The 16707-nt window shown below is 33.9% G+C and overlaps 1 protein-coding gene across 15 annotated transcripts in view; it reads left to right on the top strand.

Moving 5' to 3' along the window:
- The window catches only part of KNTC1 (kinetochore associated 1), a 172055-nt gene that overhangs the window by 115344 nt on the left and 40004 nt on the right, over nt 1-16707 (top strand). For 13 of the 15 annotated variants that reach the window (XR_013175534.1, XM_077159714.1, XM_077159713.1 and 10 more), the window contains 18 exons: nt 574-699; nt 786-875; nt 1285-1338; nt 1989-2050; nt 3028-3139; nt 3869-4012; nt 4569-4625; nt 4716-4817; nt 6291-6410; nt 6503-6646; nt 7179-7277; nt 7885-7988; nt 8143-8242; nt 8600-8734; nt 9264-9383; nt 10853-10925; nt 11673-11740; nt 16425-16705. Coding sequence is in view for 14 of the 15 variants with exons in the window: in XM_077159714.1 (XP_077015829.1) it covers nt 574-699; nt 786-875; nt 1285-1338; nt 1989-2050; nt 3028-3139; nt 3869-4012; nt 4569-4625; nt 4716-4817; nt 6291-6410; nt 6503-6646; nt 7179-7277; nt 7885-7988; nt 8143-8242; nt 8600-8734; nt 9264-9383; nt 10853-10925; nt 11673-11740; nt 16425-16705 (1991 nt within the window). In the remaining variant the exon portion in view is untranslated. The remainder of the gene's footprint in view (nt 1-573; nt 700-785; nt 876-1284; nt 1339-1988; nt 2051-3027; nt 3140-3868; nt 4013-4568; nt 4626-4715; nt 4818-6290; nt 6411-6502; nt 6647-7178; nt 7278-7884; nt 7989-8142; nt 8243-8599; nt 8735-9263; nt 9384-10852; nt 10926-11672; nt 11741-16424; nt 16706-16707) is intronic. The other 2 variants (XM_077159712.1, XM_077159718.1) reach the window with 2 other exon arrangements.

Below are 16707 nucleotides of genomic sequence, written 5' to 3'. Positions count from 1 at the left end.
CATGTCAGACGGTCCCATTTTGGTTAGAGCCAGTTTTGGTTATCAGGATAGCTTTGGAAGTGGGGATGGTTAGTTCTGGGCTGACCCAAGACCCTTCATTAGTAAATATTAGGGGCTGACAAGACTCAAAAGTTGAAAAACTGGATAAATAGGTACAAGTGAAGATTTGTTAGGAGGTTTTTACAATTTCAAAGGTACAAAATAAAGGTTATACAGTCATTATCAGAGCTCAAGACATCTGGATTACAATTCAAAGATTTCATGTTTTTCCCTAACTACTCTAATACACCAGAAAGCAAAAGGAAACATCTGTACAATAATTCAGCAATAAAAATCATTCTTTAAATCCCAATTTTTCAGTTACAAGATAATAAGCTAATAAGAAGTGGTTTCATGCTTAATAATCTAGATTATGTTATAGTTATTTAGGTGTTGCTGTCTTAAAAACTTATTCCTGGGCCACACGATAACTCGCTTTTTTTAATATTGCTTTCTGTGTGCAGCTTTCTATGTAAGAAGTCATCCTCAGATATTGTGCTTCAAATTGCTTGATTTGACATATTTATATTACAGCTTGTTTACAAGGTGAAATCAAATGATATATTGGAGAAACTAGCTTTGAGCTCCGTGAATATCAGTGAGCAAACTGAATGGCAAAAACTTGTAGACGAAGCTAAAGAAAATCTACATAAAATCCAGGTATGTTCTTTGTCATGTAATAGAGTACTCCAACTGAGGTAGTGATCACCACTGGTACCTCACCATGTCTGGTGTTTGTGAAACAGGACGATGAGTTTGTGGTTGATTACTGCTTGAAGGCTCAGTGGATAACCTATGAAACGACCCAGCAAATGCTAAATTACGCCAAAACCAGAGTAAGTTTTTACACATTTATACATGTTAGTTTGTCTTATGCAAAAGAAACCATTTAAAAAAATGATTCCTTCTTCCACTGTAGACCTTTTTTAACATGTACTTTTTGCTGTTGCAAATAATACCGTTTCTGCTGTAGATTGTTCCCCTAAAGCAACCTCTGAGTACCATTGCTGGTTATGGTCCTTAGAATTAAAAACAACACAGGGACAAAATGTTATGGACTATTGTCATATAATGTATTTTTTAAGCATTATTTTAAAAAGTGTCATTACTTTATTGTCCACTGTTTATTTTAGAGTTAATTTTGTTTTCAAAAATAATTTTTCCTTTAATTCACAGTAAATCCTTGTTTTGTGAAAAATCTAATGTAGCAGACAGTCTAACTGTGCTTCCTATTGTTCATCTTAGCTTTTGAAGAAAGAAGGCAAAACTGTTCCTGTTTATTCTGATGGCTTAAAAGAGGTGATTACATTGATTTACAGGGTAATTTTGGGGTAAATGGACATCACAATGGGGTTTTCCATACAAGACACATCTGCATTTTTTCAGGAGCTTGTTATCATCTTAATACCTCAGTTTCCTTAACTAAAATGGGAATAATAGTAGTACTTACCTTATAGGGTCATTTTAAGGTCAAATGAAATAATTTCTGTAAACCATTTTGCATAGTACCTGACACTTGGGAAGCACTCAAATGTAAATTGTGGCGATGATTATGATGGTACCAAACATTCATGTATTCATACACCCATGCATATGTATTTTAAAATTCTTAACTCAAAGTAAATGTTTGGTATAACCTAGCTACATTTTGCTCTAAGGACTTTTTGAAATTAGTGGGAAAACTGATTTTGAAGAGTACCTCCAATAGCATGCAGCTACTTTTTTTTTTTTATTGCATTGAATATGATTGGAAATGTTTTCATTATTACAAGTTTTTTTTTTGCTTTGTTTTGTATTAAATAAAGGTAGTCATGTTTTGGGAATTGACTTGTATAATGGAATAAAATGAGAGTCTGCAAGATTCTGAAATTGAATGCCTAATTTTTGACTTTCTTAAGTTTTAATATTGTTGCATACAAACTTTAAAATAACACATTGTTTCTCTTTAGGTACTAAGGGCTCATGCAAAGTTGACTACTTTTTATGGAGCATTTGGACCAGAAAAATTCAGGTTTGTACAACTCACAATTTTAATTTATATATGTGAACTAGATTAAGTTTGAAATGTATAAAAGATATAGTATTTCTTTGAATGGATTTGTTTTCCTTGGGGCTTTTTAGTGATGGAAAACATCTTTCTTACTAAATGATTGACTAAATTTCTTATCATTCCTTGCAAAAATATTAGCACCACATTGCTTTGATTTTTTTTTTGCATGGGTAGGCACTGGGGATTGACCCCAGGTCTCTGGCATGGCAGGCGAGAACTCTTGCCTGCTGAGCCACCGTGACCCGCCCAAAGTTAAGTATTCTTGAGATCAAAAGCCATATTGTTGTTAGTCTGTATTTCTCTTGGGTTCTTGTTAAAATTGATTTGTATAATCCCTTTTTTAATATTTCAGAATTTTCCCTGGTTTGACATTTTTCTTTTAATTTCATTATTGATATTTCTTTATAACAAATTCCAAAACATTTTTTAGATCTGTTTGGAAAGATATTGCCCACTCCCAAGATTATAAATAAATTCTCTATTTCTTCATTTTTATTTCTTTTTTAACATTTAAATATTTGTTTTATTGGGAATATATTCTGGTATAAGAGGTAATGTTGGATCAAGCTTTATTTTTTTTGATCGTGGCTAGTCAGTTACTTCAACACCATTCCATCTTTTCACTGCTAATTCAAACATTACCTCTATCATATGGTAAAACACTAATGAATATTTGAGTTTATCTCTGGCCTTAATTCTATTCAATTGATCTTATCTCCCTATTCACTCACAGTATCATATTGTTTTAATTAATGTAGTTTAAAAAATCCTATAAACTAGCCCTACCATACTTTTCTTATTTTTCGGAATTGTAGGGGCTATACCTTCATGTTTGTTTTTGTATGTAACATTAAAAATCAGCTTGTGGAGCAAAACAATAATATAAGGCATAATTTTTCTTTTTAAATGACTAACTTCTTTTCTTTTTAATTTCATAGTGGAGGTTCTTGGATTGAATTTCTGAAAAATGAAGATGATCTTAAAGATATTTTTTTACAGCTGAGAGAAGGAAACCTTGTTTGTGCACAATACCTTTGGCTTAGACATCGGGTAATGGGTTGTATTTTCTTCTTATGATCTTTTTGCTCCTGCAATGAGTATTTAAATCAGCACTGGAAACTAATGGGTGGTTAAGTGTAATAGATAATGGAATGATTTCAGATTATTTGATAAAATATAATCTCCCCCAGGGAAAATTGTTCTCTCGTGATAACATATCAGAGAAAGTACTAAAAAGATGCAGGAGAACCTTATTTTAACTCAGCATTCACAATCTAATTTGCTATATACTCAAAAAACAACATTTTACTAAGTGATTTTTTAGTGGGTTTTCCAAGGTCTTATCAGTGGAGAGGATGTTCCATTGCAGCTCCAATTGTGCTGAAGGATTACCCTTTAAAATTGCTGATCTGAATCCCCTAAATGTTGGCTGATATAACATTAGGTCCAAAAAATAACATCTTGGCACAGTGCTCTGGATGGATATAGTTGCTCTTTAGGCTTTGAGTGCTCACCTTTGGTTAAGTTTTCCTTAGAATACCATCTTTGCCAGTTTCTCTCCTATGTAAGTTATTGTTTGGCACTCGCTACTATGAGATTTAATGGAATTTGTAGTGCCTATCTAGAATCATTTGTATAGAATAAATCACCTTGAGAGCTCATTATTAAATCAGTAAGGTATTTCTTGAAATTACTTCCCATTAGATCTTTCCTTTTTGGGAGCTGTCAGTTATATAAATTTGTTTTCTAAATCTTAATTTCTCACTCCATATAATTTAGGCAAACTTTGAAAGCAGGTTTGATGTGAAAATGCTTGAGAACTTGCTCAACTCAATTTCTACATCAGTCTCTTTGCAAAAACTCTGCCCATGGCTTAAAAATGACGTGATTCCATTTGTGAGAAGGGCTGTACCTAAAGGACTGGTAAGTTGCCTTAAGTTTTCACTTTCTTAATGATTTAATTTTATTTTTTTACATCAGATCCTTGAAAATTAAGTGACATTAGCACCAGTTAATTCTTTTTTTCTGAATGCAATTTAATTGAGATATATTCATAACCATACAGAGTATACATACAATCACTGGCTCACAGTATCATCACATAGTTTTACTTACATCCTCATGACAGTTAATTCTTTTGAGCAGTTTTTTTTTTAAGATTATTATGGGATCCAAAATAGGCAAATCTATAGAGACAGAAAACAAATGAATGGTCAACAGGGGAGAGGACGAGAAGAGAATGGAGAGTGATTTTGTTAATGGGTGTGGTTGTTTTCTGGAGTGATGAAAGTTTTGAAACTAGAGGGAGGTGATGGTTGCACAACACTGCAAATGCACTACATGCCACTAAAGTGTACACTTAAAATGGTTAATTGTATGTTATATGAATTTCACCTGAAAAAATTATTATGGAGATTTAAAAAAAATTTCAGTGGTTATCTGTTGAGTATTTTATTTTCAAACAATATATCTATTTTAGAAAATTCTTGCAAAATGGCTGGAGCAAGCAGCCAGGAATCTGGAATTAACTGATAAGGTAATAGTATAATTAACATTGAAACGATATTTTACATATTTCCAGCAGTGTGTAAAAATTATTTTTAATGGTCTCTAATATTTTTTAAAGGCAAACTGGCCAGAAAATGGACTTCAGCTGGCAGAAGTGTTTTTTACAGCAGCAAAACCAAATGAGTTGGGATTGGCATCTTCTTGGCATTGGATTTCCTTGGTATGATGTGGAGAATGAATCTTTAGTAAGGAAGCATTCAATTTATGTGAAGGGTTTGTCCATGTATATTTACAGAAGAGTATCTAGAAATGTATCCATTCTTAAATTTTCTGTTTTTTATGATCTTTGTTGAATATTTTTAAAGTTCACAAAAAAGGAAAGTTCGCTTTTTTTCCTTTGTGATATTTATGTTCTAATTTCGATCTATTTCAATGCACTATTTTACTCTATTGAACCAACTAAAAGGAAGACACTATGTGAACATGCACCTGACTAACATACTGAGAATTTCTGTGTCAGCACCACTTCAGAACTCCTTTAAAAGAACAGGCTTAATAATGTATTAAGATTGGTTTTTGAACACTGGACCAATCAAATCTACTTACTTTATTTTAACTAATAAACTATCCCTAGTTCTGGTTGCATTATGGCTTCAGTGCTTCAGTACCTATGATTTTTTTTTTTAAAGAGGAAATTGGAAAAAATCTGGGACTTTCTGCAATTGTGAAAAAAAGAATATTGATGTTCTATTTTATGTTATTAAGCTGAGTTTATTATTTGGCTTCTAAATTTCCCAAGCTTGTTTCTTTATCCTTTCAAGTTTCTAAAAACTTAAAAGCATTCATTATATTGAAAAAAAATGTACATCTTGTATTTAAAACATACATACTTCACTATTGTGAAGTACCGTAATTTAGATTATAAACTAATATATACATCTCGGTACAATCTCGCCTTTGACATATTAGGTATGTTTCTTCTACCTGTAAAACAAAACCTTTTGTTACAACCTTTAAAATCATGTATATTAGAAAGTGACATTTGTTCCATAAATTTTAGAACTAAAAGAAATAATTTTCTTCCACTTTCTGCTATACCGAATTGTTATTGATTAATGCTTGTTCATTAAACTCTCTTAAATATTAAATGGAAAATTTTTCTTGTAGTTTCAAGCAATTTATTGATTTAATTACTAGGGTCTATTTTTCCATATCAAAAGTTTTTCTCTTGCTATCAACACTTCTTTGTCTCTTTCTTTCCTCTTTTTGCCTTTTATCAATAGGGAATAGAATTCAGTTCCTTATGTATAACTTAAGGAAACTTTATAGCTTCTTGTTTGGTCTTGAGGTGTACAGACAGGTGGGACATCGAGGTCTATCTAAATGATGATGTGTTTTTGTACTAAAATATTGGGATTCTGAAAAAATATGTCCTAATGTTGTTAGCTTTTCTATATATTTTTTAAGAAAGAAGATTTCTTTTAGGTTTTCGTCAGATTCTGACCTGTGTTAATTTGTATTAACTCTAGTTAAAATTCTACAACATTTAGAGGCACATTGTCTTGCATTAAATTTGCAGGTTCCTTTCTGTACATAATCAGGGTCATTTCTTATTTTATCATAAATAATTCTGACCATATTTTTCCTGTTTATCTCATTTTATATTCTTAAAACTTTTTAACACTTGTTTTAGAAGGATTATCAAAACACGGAAGAAGTGTGTCAGTTAAGGACTTTGGTAAATAACTTGCGAGAGTTAATCACATTACATAGGAAATACAGCTGCAAACTGGCCCTTTCTGATTTTGAAAAGGTAAAAGTCCTCATTCGCTGGAATTACTTTGTTTATATTGTATCCAGTTGTGGTGAGAGTTTGCACTTATGGGCGCTTTCTTTGTCATCCAGGAGAATACAACCACCATAGTATTCCGAATGTTTGATAAAGTGTTAGCTCCGGAACTTATTCCCTCTACTTTAGAGAAGTTTATAAGAGTTTACATACGGGAGCATGACTTGCAAGAGGAGGAACTTCTCCTCCTGTACATAGAGGTAACATTTTCTTTAGATATAGTCTTATTTCTTGGATTTGTGCAGCGTATCATATTAAATGTTTAATTTAATTCCTTAATTCTTTAAGGAATGTCATGCTTTAACTTGTAGGATTATGCAGCATATATATTGGTTAAGAATGTGAGAATTATATTACTAATTAGTAATTTAACCTTTTAAAGCCTTATCTCTAAAATGGGTATTATATTTGTGCTTTCTCCGAAGGGTTATTATGTTGTAAGAGGAGTTACAATCTCAATAAGGATTAGCAGTTATTTTTTGTAGATGTTAATAAGCTACAATATCTTATGGATTTTTCAAGAATGTTTCCTTCTTAAGTTTTCTGTACCATACAAGACTGAAAGCTAAAGTTTTGGCAATTTTGCATTCTTTGACCATTGATCACCCTTCCTAATAAGAATTTTTTGTTTTTTATTCATTCTCTTTATCTACCTTTACATATGTGTGTGTGTGCATTTGCCCTTTTTGCTTTTGGATTTAATTTAAAATATATATGTTTATCCCTTTTTAGGATTTATTGAGGAGGTGCAGCTCGAAGTCCACATCTCTGTTTGAAACAGCATGGGAAGCCAAAGCCATGGCAGTAATAGGATGTTTATCTGACACAGATGTAAGTAGATATTAACCATTGGGTTTCCTTTTGTGCCTTGAATATTAAAGTTTTTTTCATAAAAGCAGCCTATATTTGCTGAGGAGAATTTTAGTATGAAAAAGGAACAAAAAGGTTATAAAAACCACTCATAGTTCTATTTACTTAAGAAAATAAAAATGAGGATTTTCACATAGTCACCCCAACAACTACCAGGGAAAGTTGGATGTATAACTTTCCAGACTTTGTTATGATTATACAGATAGGAAACTTTTAAAATATGTAATACACCATTATTTTGACTTCACTTCATTATTAGTCACCCTTGTAAAATATGAATAAAATCATGAAAAATATTTTAAACAGACTATAGAAAGTATAAAGTATAAAGCAAGCTACTTGACTTAGCTTTTGCAGTAAAAATACTCAATTTTTTAAAATAATAAAATTGTTCTTTGTGGGTAAAAGTTAGAAGAAATACAAGCCTTTGAACCCAGAAGATGAAATATTTTCAAAGTATCATATGGTAGATGCAAGATCTCTGCTGTAAATTATGCAGTAAGTAGCATTAATTTACATGAAATGCAGAGCTGGGAGTGCTATTCATTGTCATTATATATCTTTGCAGCTCATATTTGATGCTGTGCTTAAGATAATGTATGCAGCAGTTGTCCCTTGGAGTGCAGCTGTGGAGCAGCTGGTGAAACAGCACTTAGAGATGGACCATCCCAAGTAAGATTAGAGCCTATCAAACAATTATTTTGTATGTTGGATAAACCTCATGTTTTCAGTTGACATTCACTTATGGTTTTATAGCAATTATTTTGTTCCATAGTATTTCATAATAAAGGCAATTCATGGTTGATATCACTAAATTTACTTTTAGAGTCAAGCTATTACAGGAAAGTTACAAACTAATGGAGATGAAAAAACTTTTACGAGGCTATGGAATAAGGGAGGTGAATCTCTTAAACAAAGAAATAATGGTGAGTATAATAATGGAAGTCATTTTTTTCCTCTTCATTTCATTCCTAGAGCAACATATGAAAATTAATGAGGATTTTATATTCAAAATGATTAATATAGCAAGATTTCCCCCTACTTTTGTTAGGTAGAATGCTAGTAGGGCATTCAATTTTCGTTAGTAGCAATAAAGATTACAAAGAGTAAATTGTGAAGCTAAAGGAGAAAGAAAACAGAACTGTCCTAAAATTCAAAATATAAACCATTTTTTCTTTCTTATGGTTATTTTAGTTGATGGCTACTTTGCCCTGATGAGCAACCGTTTCTGGATTTTCTATGAGATTGCATAACTCAAAATTTTTATTTTGTCTCTGTTTCAGAGAGTGGTCAGATACATTCTCAAACAAGATATCCCATCTTCTTTAGAAGATGCTTTAAAGGTGGCACAGGCATATATGTTGTCTGATGATGAAATCTACAGTCTAAGGATTATTGACCTGATTGACAGAGAGCAGGTATGTAGGCTTTAGTTTCTCATTTCACATGATTGTTTTCTTTAGCTGAATCCTTAAAAATTCAGGACGATCAAATTATCCAAACTGGTTTGTACCAAATAAAGTGGAACCCAAATGAAAACATTGACTATTAAATTGGCCAACTTTTTCATATTCCTGGGTTCTTAAAATATTTTGTGACTAACAGGTGAGGTTTCATATTGTTTGTTAGTTAACAAAACTCACACATGTTTTATATTTGCTATGTGACCCTTTGATCCCAGGCAAGGATGTTGGTTTTCTTTTTTCTATTTTTAGGTGCCTTTATTTTATGTATTTCTATAACCATAGGCATATCTAAGAATTAAGGTACTTTTCTGTACATAGGGTTGTATTTTAATATAATCAAAAACAGAATTTTCAGATTTAAAGAAATTTATACTATAGTCTTTCAAACTGATGTCATTTCACCTTGAAATAGAAAAATAGTAAGTCTAAACCATACTTTGCCTGGACCTGCTATTTTTCCTTCCTTCCAAACACTTTATAGGGTGAAGAATGTCTCCTTCTGCTGAGGTCCTTACCTCCTGCTGAAGCTCAGAAAACTGCAGAAAGAGTGATCATATGGGCGCGCCTGGCATTACAGGAAGAACCAGATAATTCTAAAGAGGTGAGATTTTAACCAAAGAAAATATGAATATAAGTAAATCCAATTTTTATGGATATTAATTGATGGCATATAAAAGAAGAGATTTACAAATATGAAGATCTACCTTTACTGCCGGAGTGACCTACATAAAAATTCCTATGTAATTTTGCTACGTAGGAAAAAAAAAAACCCACTGGATTTCACTGCTTTAGACCAATGGCTCGACCCTACTTGGAATACTCTGGTATCTGCTATTTAGATACCCGAGTTGACTGACGTAGCTGTTTTATATAAAGGATTTTCCAAGAACGGTCTGCAATAGTATAAGTGCTTTGAGTTGTGTGGGATATAGTCATTACCATCCAATAATACTATCAGCCACAGACACAGTGTAAATCTAAATAAATCTTAGAATGTTGAAGCTTAGAAATATGTTCAAGAAAGCCAATTCACTTCTTTAGAGATCATTTATCCTAGATAGTTGATTTTTTTTTTTAAACCTTTGTGGTGGATACATCATAGTGTCTCTCAGCATTCCTTTTCAGTCATTTTGCACTTTCAAGGAAATGAGGTTGTCTTCTTTGATATCTAATATTTATTATGCTCCCATGCAGCAGGCTTTGGAATAAATGCCTTAAATGAACTAACCATTCCATTGTTAACAACAAAGTTATGATGTTTCCTGCTGTTAGCTCCTTATAGTTGAAGCTGAGAAACTGAGTTTTAAATGACTTGCCCAGTTATTAGAAAGTGGCAGCACCTCAATTCAAACTCTTTCTGATCCATAGTCTATATTCTTAACCACTAGCTTGAAATGTATCCTGGAATGAAGATGAATACTTAGTATTTTACATCCATAGTTTCTATTAAAGGTTTTCCTCTTCTTTTTAGAAAAATACTTTTATCAATTCCCAGAGCCTGCCCATACAGAAAAAATACTTTTAGTCTTGAAATAAATATTTCTTAGACTCTATTCTCTTGAATAAATGAGGTCGGTTCTTTTCAATCTTTCCAGAGAATTTTTTCAAATGTTTTTCAGATAGTAAATAAAAACTATGAAAATGAATATATGTCTGTTAATCATGGTGTAGCTGAAAGGTTATCTGGGATTTTTAGATATTCTATTATATTTCTAAATTATATATCAAAGGATTTATATTTGTGTTTTTCATGTTTAGCTTTGGTCATCTATGATCCATTTTTTTGCTGCCCAACTCCTTTTTTTTGTTTTTTGGCATAGGCAGACTCCGGAAGTCAAACATTGGTCTCCTGTACAGCAGGGGAGAATTCTGCCACTGAGCCACCATTGCACCGCCCCCAACTCCCTTTTAACATGACCTTCACTTTTTTTCCAGCTATTTTTATTCATTTCTCATTCAGTGAGAATGTGTTTGTATGTGTATTACAGACGTGTTTTTTATGTGTTTGTGTGTGTATTACAGACATGGTCAATAAAGGAAGTGAATTTTATTTTGTGTTTTTTCTTTCAGGACAAGGCCTGGAGAATGTCTATAGCAAAGACATCAGTAGACATTCTTAAAATACTATGTGACATTCAGAAAGGTAATTTCTACCTCCATTCCCTCGTTTTCCTTACATTCTGTTGAACCCAGGTCTCCTGTGTGTCTGGTGAGCATTCTGCCACTGAACCACCTGTGTACCCCCTAATGTTTACTTTTTAAAAAGAAAATATATCATCCATCCGTGGTTTTTCTGGCTCCAACTGTCTTTATTGATCCTACCATATTTCTTCATGAGAAGGCTTCCTTACCTTCTTTTGATCAATAGAACAAAATAGAAGCATCTAAATCACTTTACCATTTACTGATGTGTGTTGGTAAGCATGTTAATGCTAGACTAGATTTCTCTGACACCTAGTAATGTGTGCCCATTTTCCTCATTTAACAGTTAGTTATGATCAAGGAATAAAAACCCCTTTTAAACATTAACTTAAATAAAACAAAAGTGACTCCTGGGAAAGAAAAGAGCAATGATTTATTTCAGAATAATTGACATTTCTCTTTTAACCCATAAGCTTCCACCTTCAGAAAGACTAAGTTGATTTCTTCTATTTTTCTTAATTAGATTTATTTTTGCGCTTTAATTATCTTATAGCAAAGATATATGAAAATCTTTGAATTATAGAAATTATGAAAATATTTCTTATTTTCATGTAGTACCTATATGAACATGAGTACTGAAGGCTTGAGATGGGAGGTCCAAAGCTAATTAAACGTTTTAGCTTGTTCAGATTCTGATAATATGGAAACTTGTTGTTCTATTGTAACTTTTTTAAAAATTTGATTACAGACAATCTGCAGAAGAAGGATGAATATGAAGAGATCTTAAAACAGTTTAAAGCTGTTGCTAGCCTACAGGTAAAGTATATGTTGAAAGTTAATCTTTGTATTTCACGTAGGTAATCGACTCTTCTTAAAATTTCTGCACTAGCCTTTGGGGGCTTTAGATGTACTGTTTTTTCCTTCTCTCTGTCTTTAAAATTGTATTCTAGTTTGTGCTTTACTTGGACATATTTTGGCTTTTACTTAAGCAGCCTTTGCAAACTAGTTTTATTTCACTATAATAATGAATGAACAATTTAGATGAATACATTTCTAAAAACATGTGAATTACCAAAACTCTCTCAAGAAGAAATAGAAGATCTTAACAAACCAATTACAAGTGAAGAGATTCAATTAGTTATCAAAAATCTTCCTTCAAAGGAAAGTCAAGGGCCAGATGACTTCTCAGGGAAATTTTATCAAACATTCCAAAAAGAACTGATACCAATTCTGCTCAAACTCTTTCAAAAAATTCAGAGAAAGGATCACAACTTAACTCGCTTTACAAAGCTAATATCATTGTAATACCAAAACCACATAGGGATGTTACAAGAAAAAAAACTGCAGACCAATTTCTCTAATGAACATAGATGCAAAAATTCTCAACAAAATTCTAGCAAATCGAATCCAACAATACATTAAAAGAATTATATATCTCAGCCAAGTAGAATTTATTTCAGGAATGCCAGGGTGATTTTATTTCATTTAGTTGTCACAGTAGCCTTTTGCAATAGGTATTGTTATAATCTCCTTTAACAGATGAGGAAACGAAGGCATGGACAGATTAAATAATTTACTGTAAATAATTTACCAGGCAGAAAGCTAGTAAGTGATGTGGTCGGGATTAAAACCTGGGCAGAGGTGCAACTTGGAGGTGCATCTGTGAGGTGTCTCTTGAAAAGAAGTAGGATGGTTGTACGGAGCCTGCTGCCTGGAGTACTTAAACCCCTCACTGGAATGCCTTCCATTCCAGCAGAACCAGAATAGCATCATACTCAGGTGGAGAGGGACCTTTCATATACTTGTCGTAGAATGCTGCTGCTGCTGGATGCCTCCATTGTTTGACCATAAGAGGGGCCACCTTCCTACCCAGATCTACAAATCCAGTGGCACATCTCCTTGGAAGATAAGAGAACTTCATTCTCAAGATAAAAAAGGAGATTGGAATGATACCTATGTAGGGACCCCTCAACAAGAAGGATTGACATACCTGGAATCCAAGGAGCTTGCTTCCTGGAAAGGCTCCTTGTCTGATGTGTAGGAGGCAGAATGTCACACTGACTCTTCAAAGGGAAGCTATAGGGCATCCAGACCAACAAGCAGTACCTCATCCTGAACTACAGGAGACACTGTACAGTCCTTTCTCTAGATGTGAGAAGTGTGAGATTATTCTACAAGAGGAAGATTCCATGGGCTTAAAAGAAAAAGGTTTACACTTGGGATCCCCTTTGGAATCTTAACAACTCAGGATCTGAAACAAAGTTCTGCGTTAATGAGTTGCAGAATTCATGTGGAAGTAAATGTCACTTTATAATCAGTAATTATACAAAGTGAGAAACACTATGCAGGAAGAAATCTTCCATAGAAACATAGGCAGAGAAAAGCTTAGGTCAACCTTAAAATTACCAAATAGAGCAAGCCTCAGATAAACTGCCAAAATGGCCAAATAGGAGACTTTATGAAATATCAATCCTGTAACTATTTTGTTGTAAGGAGAATTTCCCCTCTAAATGACAATACCAAATAGGAAAAATGATCTACAGGTGCCCCATATGTAGGGAATACTCTGAGAGAGCAGATCTTTTTGTGCATCAGAAAATTCATGCAGCTGACAAGCCCCTTATATATGACAAGTATGATAAGGGTTTCTTCCATATGTCAGAACTTCATATTCATTGGAGAGACCACATAGGAGAGGTCTATAAATGTGTGATTGTGGTGAGGATTTTAGTACTACAGCAAAACTGAATAGATAAGAAAATCCACACAGTAGAGAAACCCTATAAAGGTGTAAATGTGGCAAGCCTTCAATTGGAGCTCACATCTTATTCATATGAGAGTTCATACAAGTGGGAAACCCTGTGTCTGTAGTGAATGTGGAAGGGGCTTTAGTAATAGTTCAAACCTCTGTATGCATCAGAGAATCCACACAGGAGAGAAACTTTTCAAATGTGAAGAGTGTGGTAAGGCCTTCAAGCACACTTCAAGACTTTGCATGCATCAGAGATTCCACACAGGAGAGAAACCCTATAATATTATGAGTGTGGTAAGGCCTTCAGTCAGAGTATAAGCCATCCATCAGAGAGAAAGGAGTGAAACTGTTCTGGTTTGCTAGCTGCCTGAATGCAATATACCAGGGACGGAATGGCTTTTAAAAGGGGAATTTAATAAGTTGCTAGTTTACAGTTCTAAGGCCGAGAAAATGTCCCAATTAAAGCAAGTCTATAGAAATGTCCATCTAAGGCATCCAGGGAAAGATACCTTGGTTCAAGAAGGCGGATGAAGTTCGGGGTTTCTCTCAGAAGTGAGAAGGCACATGGCGAACATGGTCAGAGTTTCTCTCTCTGCTGGAAGGGCACATGGCAAACACGGCATCATCTGCTAGCTTTCTCTCCTGGCGTCCTGTTTCATGAAGCTCCCCAGGAGGTGTTTTCCTTCTTCATCTCCAAAGGTTCCTGGCTGGTGGATTCTGCTTCTCATGACTACATTGTTCTGCTCTGCTCTCTCTCTAAATCGCTTTCATTCTCCAAAATGTTTCCTCTTTTACAGGACTTCAGAAACTAATCAAGACCCACCCAAATGGGTGGAGACCTGTCATTACATAATCCAGCTTAACAACCACTCTTGATTAAATCACATCTCCTGGGAGGTGATCTAATTACAGTTTCAAACATACAGTATTAAATAGGGATTATTCTGCCTTTATGAAATAGGATTTTGATTAAAACATGGCTTTTCTAGGGTACATACATCCTTTCAAACCAGCACAGAAACCATCTAAACGTATCAGTTATATGAAAATTTTTAATATCAACTAAGAGTTAAAAAATCTTAAAACCCCTAAATGCCACTAGAAAGGAAATCCTATAAATACCTACATCAACCCAAAAATACTTACAGCAATCCCTAGCCAACCATTCTTTTTGAAGAGGCGTATATGAGGTTGATTTTTTATTCTCACCAAGTGTGTTCCACAACTTGGGTTTAAATATAAAAAATCCCTCTGTATATCAGCCCAAGACAGGCTGTCAGGTTCCAATCATGAATATATGTTGCCTGGAATTCCAGCACTATCCCTCAATAGTTGAAATACTACACAAAAATCACGATCATTGCCCAACCCCTAGAGTCAACTCTTTATTTATCCATTATCTCGGACACCTCCCCCTTTAGGAGCTCATACCCTTCATTCTTCTTAATTCAAGCATATAGCTGATGCTATTGAAACAGACAACTCCCACTAAGATAGTGCTCTGGTATTTCTAATAAATACACTTAATAAAAAAAATCCTTTAAATGTCATTAAGTGTATTAATTGTACACAAAAACTGCATTTGTTTGGGATAAGATGCACATTAGAAGGAGATTTACCTCTTGGGCTAGCTCTGTATGAAGAAGTGGTTTAATTACACTTATGTTTTGATTAGTTAAGTTATGCATGTACATGATACATAATTTAAAAGGTTTGGAAGAGTGTACAGTGAGAAATGTTTCCTTCCTACCCTGACACTCTAGCTGTTCAACTACTGTTACCAGTTTCTTTTGTGTCCTCCAGAGATATTTTTCTTGCTGAAGGTTTTATATACTTTGTGATTTACTTTTACGTGTGAGCTTTCTGGTCATCAGTGCAAAAAGGAAAGCAATTATGTATGAAAAAATTAATAGTGTAGTTATTCCTAACATTGAAAATAAAGGGACATTTCTCTTCTGGTTCCTAATACAGAGGATACTATGAGATAGAGTGAATAAAGTCTTTAACTGTATATCTGTAGTAAATGTCAGTAGTGAGTTCCTGTATTTTTTATTTCTGCATGATACATCCAATTTCAAGGAAAGATCAGTAATATTTTATGGGGGAAAGTATCAAATATCAAAATTTTATCACATTTTATAAATATTGACTCTACCATAGAGTATGTATTACAAAACCATCAAAAATAATATTTGAAGTAGATGTAAGGACTGGGTAATAGGGAAATGACATAATGCTAGTGAGGGGTATATATGAAATTATACATGCAGCTGTAAAATGCTAGTGAAAGAAACTCAAAGGAAATAGCAAGAAAATGAAGAGTTTTTAGGTTGAAGTAGGGATGGGGAAGATTTGCCCATTAGGGACTTAAGGTTGAAGTAGGGATGGGATGTTTGTTTGGAGACATTTTTGACTGTCACAGATGACAGAGTGTTACTGACATTGTGAGGCCAGAGTTGCTTTAAAACACTTTCATACACTTCATAGGACAGCCCCTTACAACAAAAAATCATCTTGCTCAAAGTGAAAATACTGTCAAATCTGAGAAACATTAAGTTAAAATGATGTTTTCCTACTTTCCAAACATTTTATAAATATTGTTACCTTTATTACCTTGAAATGTAAAGTCAACTTATGAGGGAGTAGTTATTGAGGGAGTGGTAATAAAGAGGTTTGAATGATAACAATGATTTTTAGCAATAGATGCCCTAAAGAGACTTGACTTTGTCCTGCTTACCTTTGCTACAGGAGAACTTTGAGGTCTTTCTTTCATTTGAAGATTATAGCAATAGTTCCCTGGTAGTGGATCTCCGTGAACAGCACATTAAAGCTCATGAAATTGCCCAGGCTAAACACAAACCCAGGCGGACCCCAGAATCCACAGCTGCTGAGGTGAAGAGCCTTAGCACCGAATCCAAGCTGCACAGACAGGCGCTGGCTCTGCATGTGTCCAAGCAGGAGCTGGAGGCGGAGCTGACCTTGAGAGCCTTAAATGACGGGGAAGTTGCAACGGCACTAGGAAAATGCAGGT

The sequence above is a fragment of the Tamandua tetradactyla genome, chromosome 5, assembly GCF_023851605.1.
Source record: "Tamandua tetradactyla isolate mTamTet1 chromosome 5, mTamTet1.pri, whole genome shotgun sequence".
In the NCBI taxonomy this organism is placed as follows: Eukaryota; Metazoa; Chordata; class Mammalia; order Pilosa; family Myrmecophagidae; genus Tamandua; species Tamandua tetradactyla.
The sequence above is the reverse complement of the archived record's forward strand: the minus strand, read 5'-3'. Positions and strand labels throughout refer to the sequence as shown.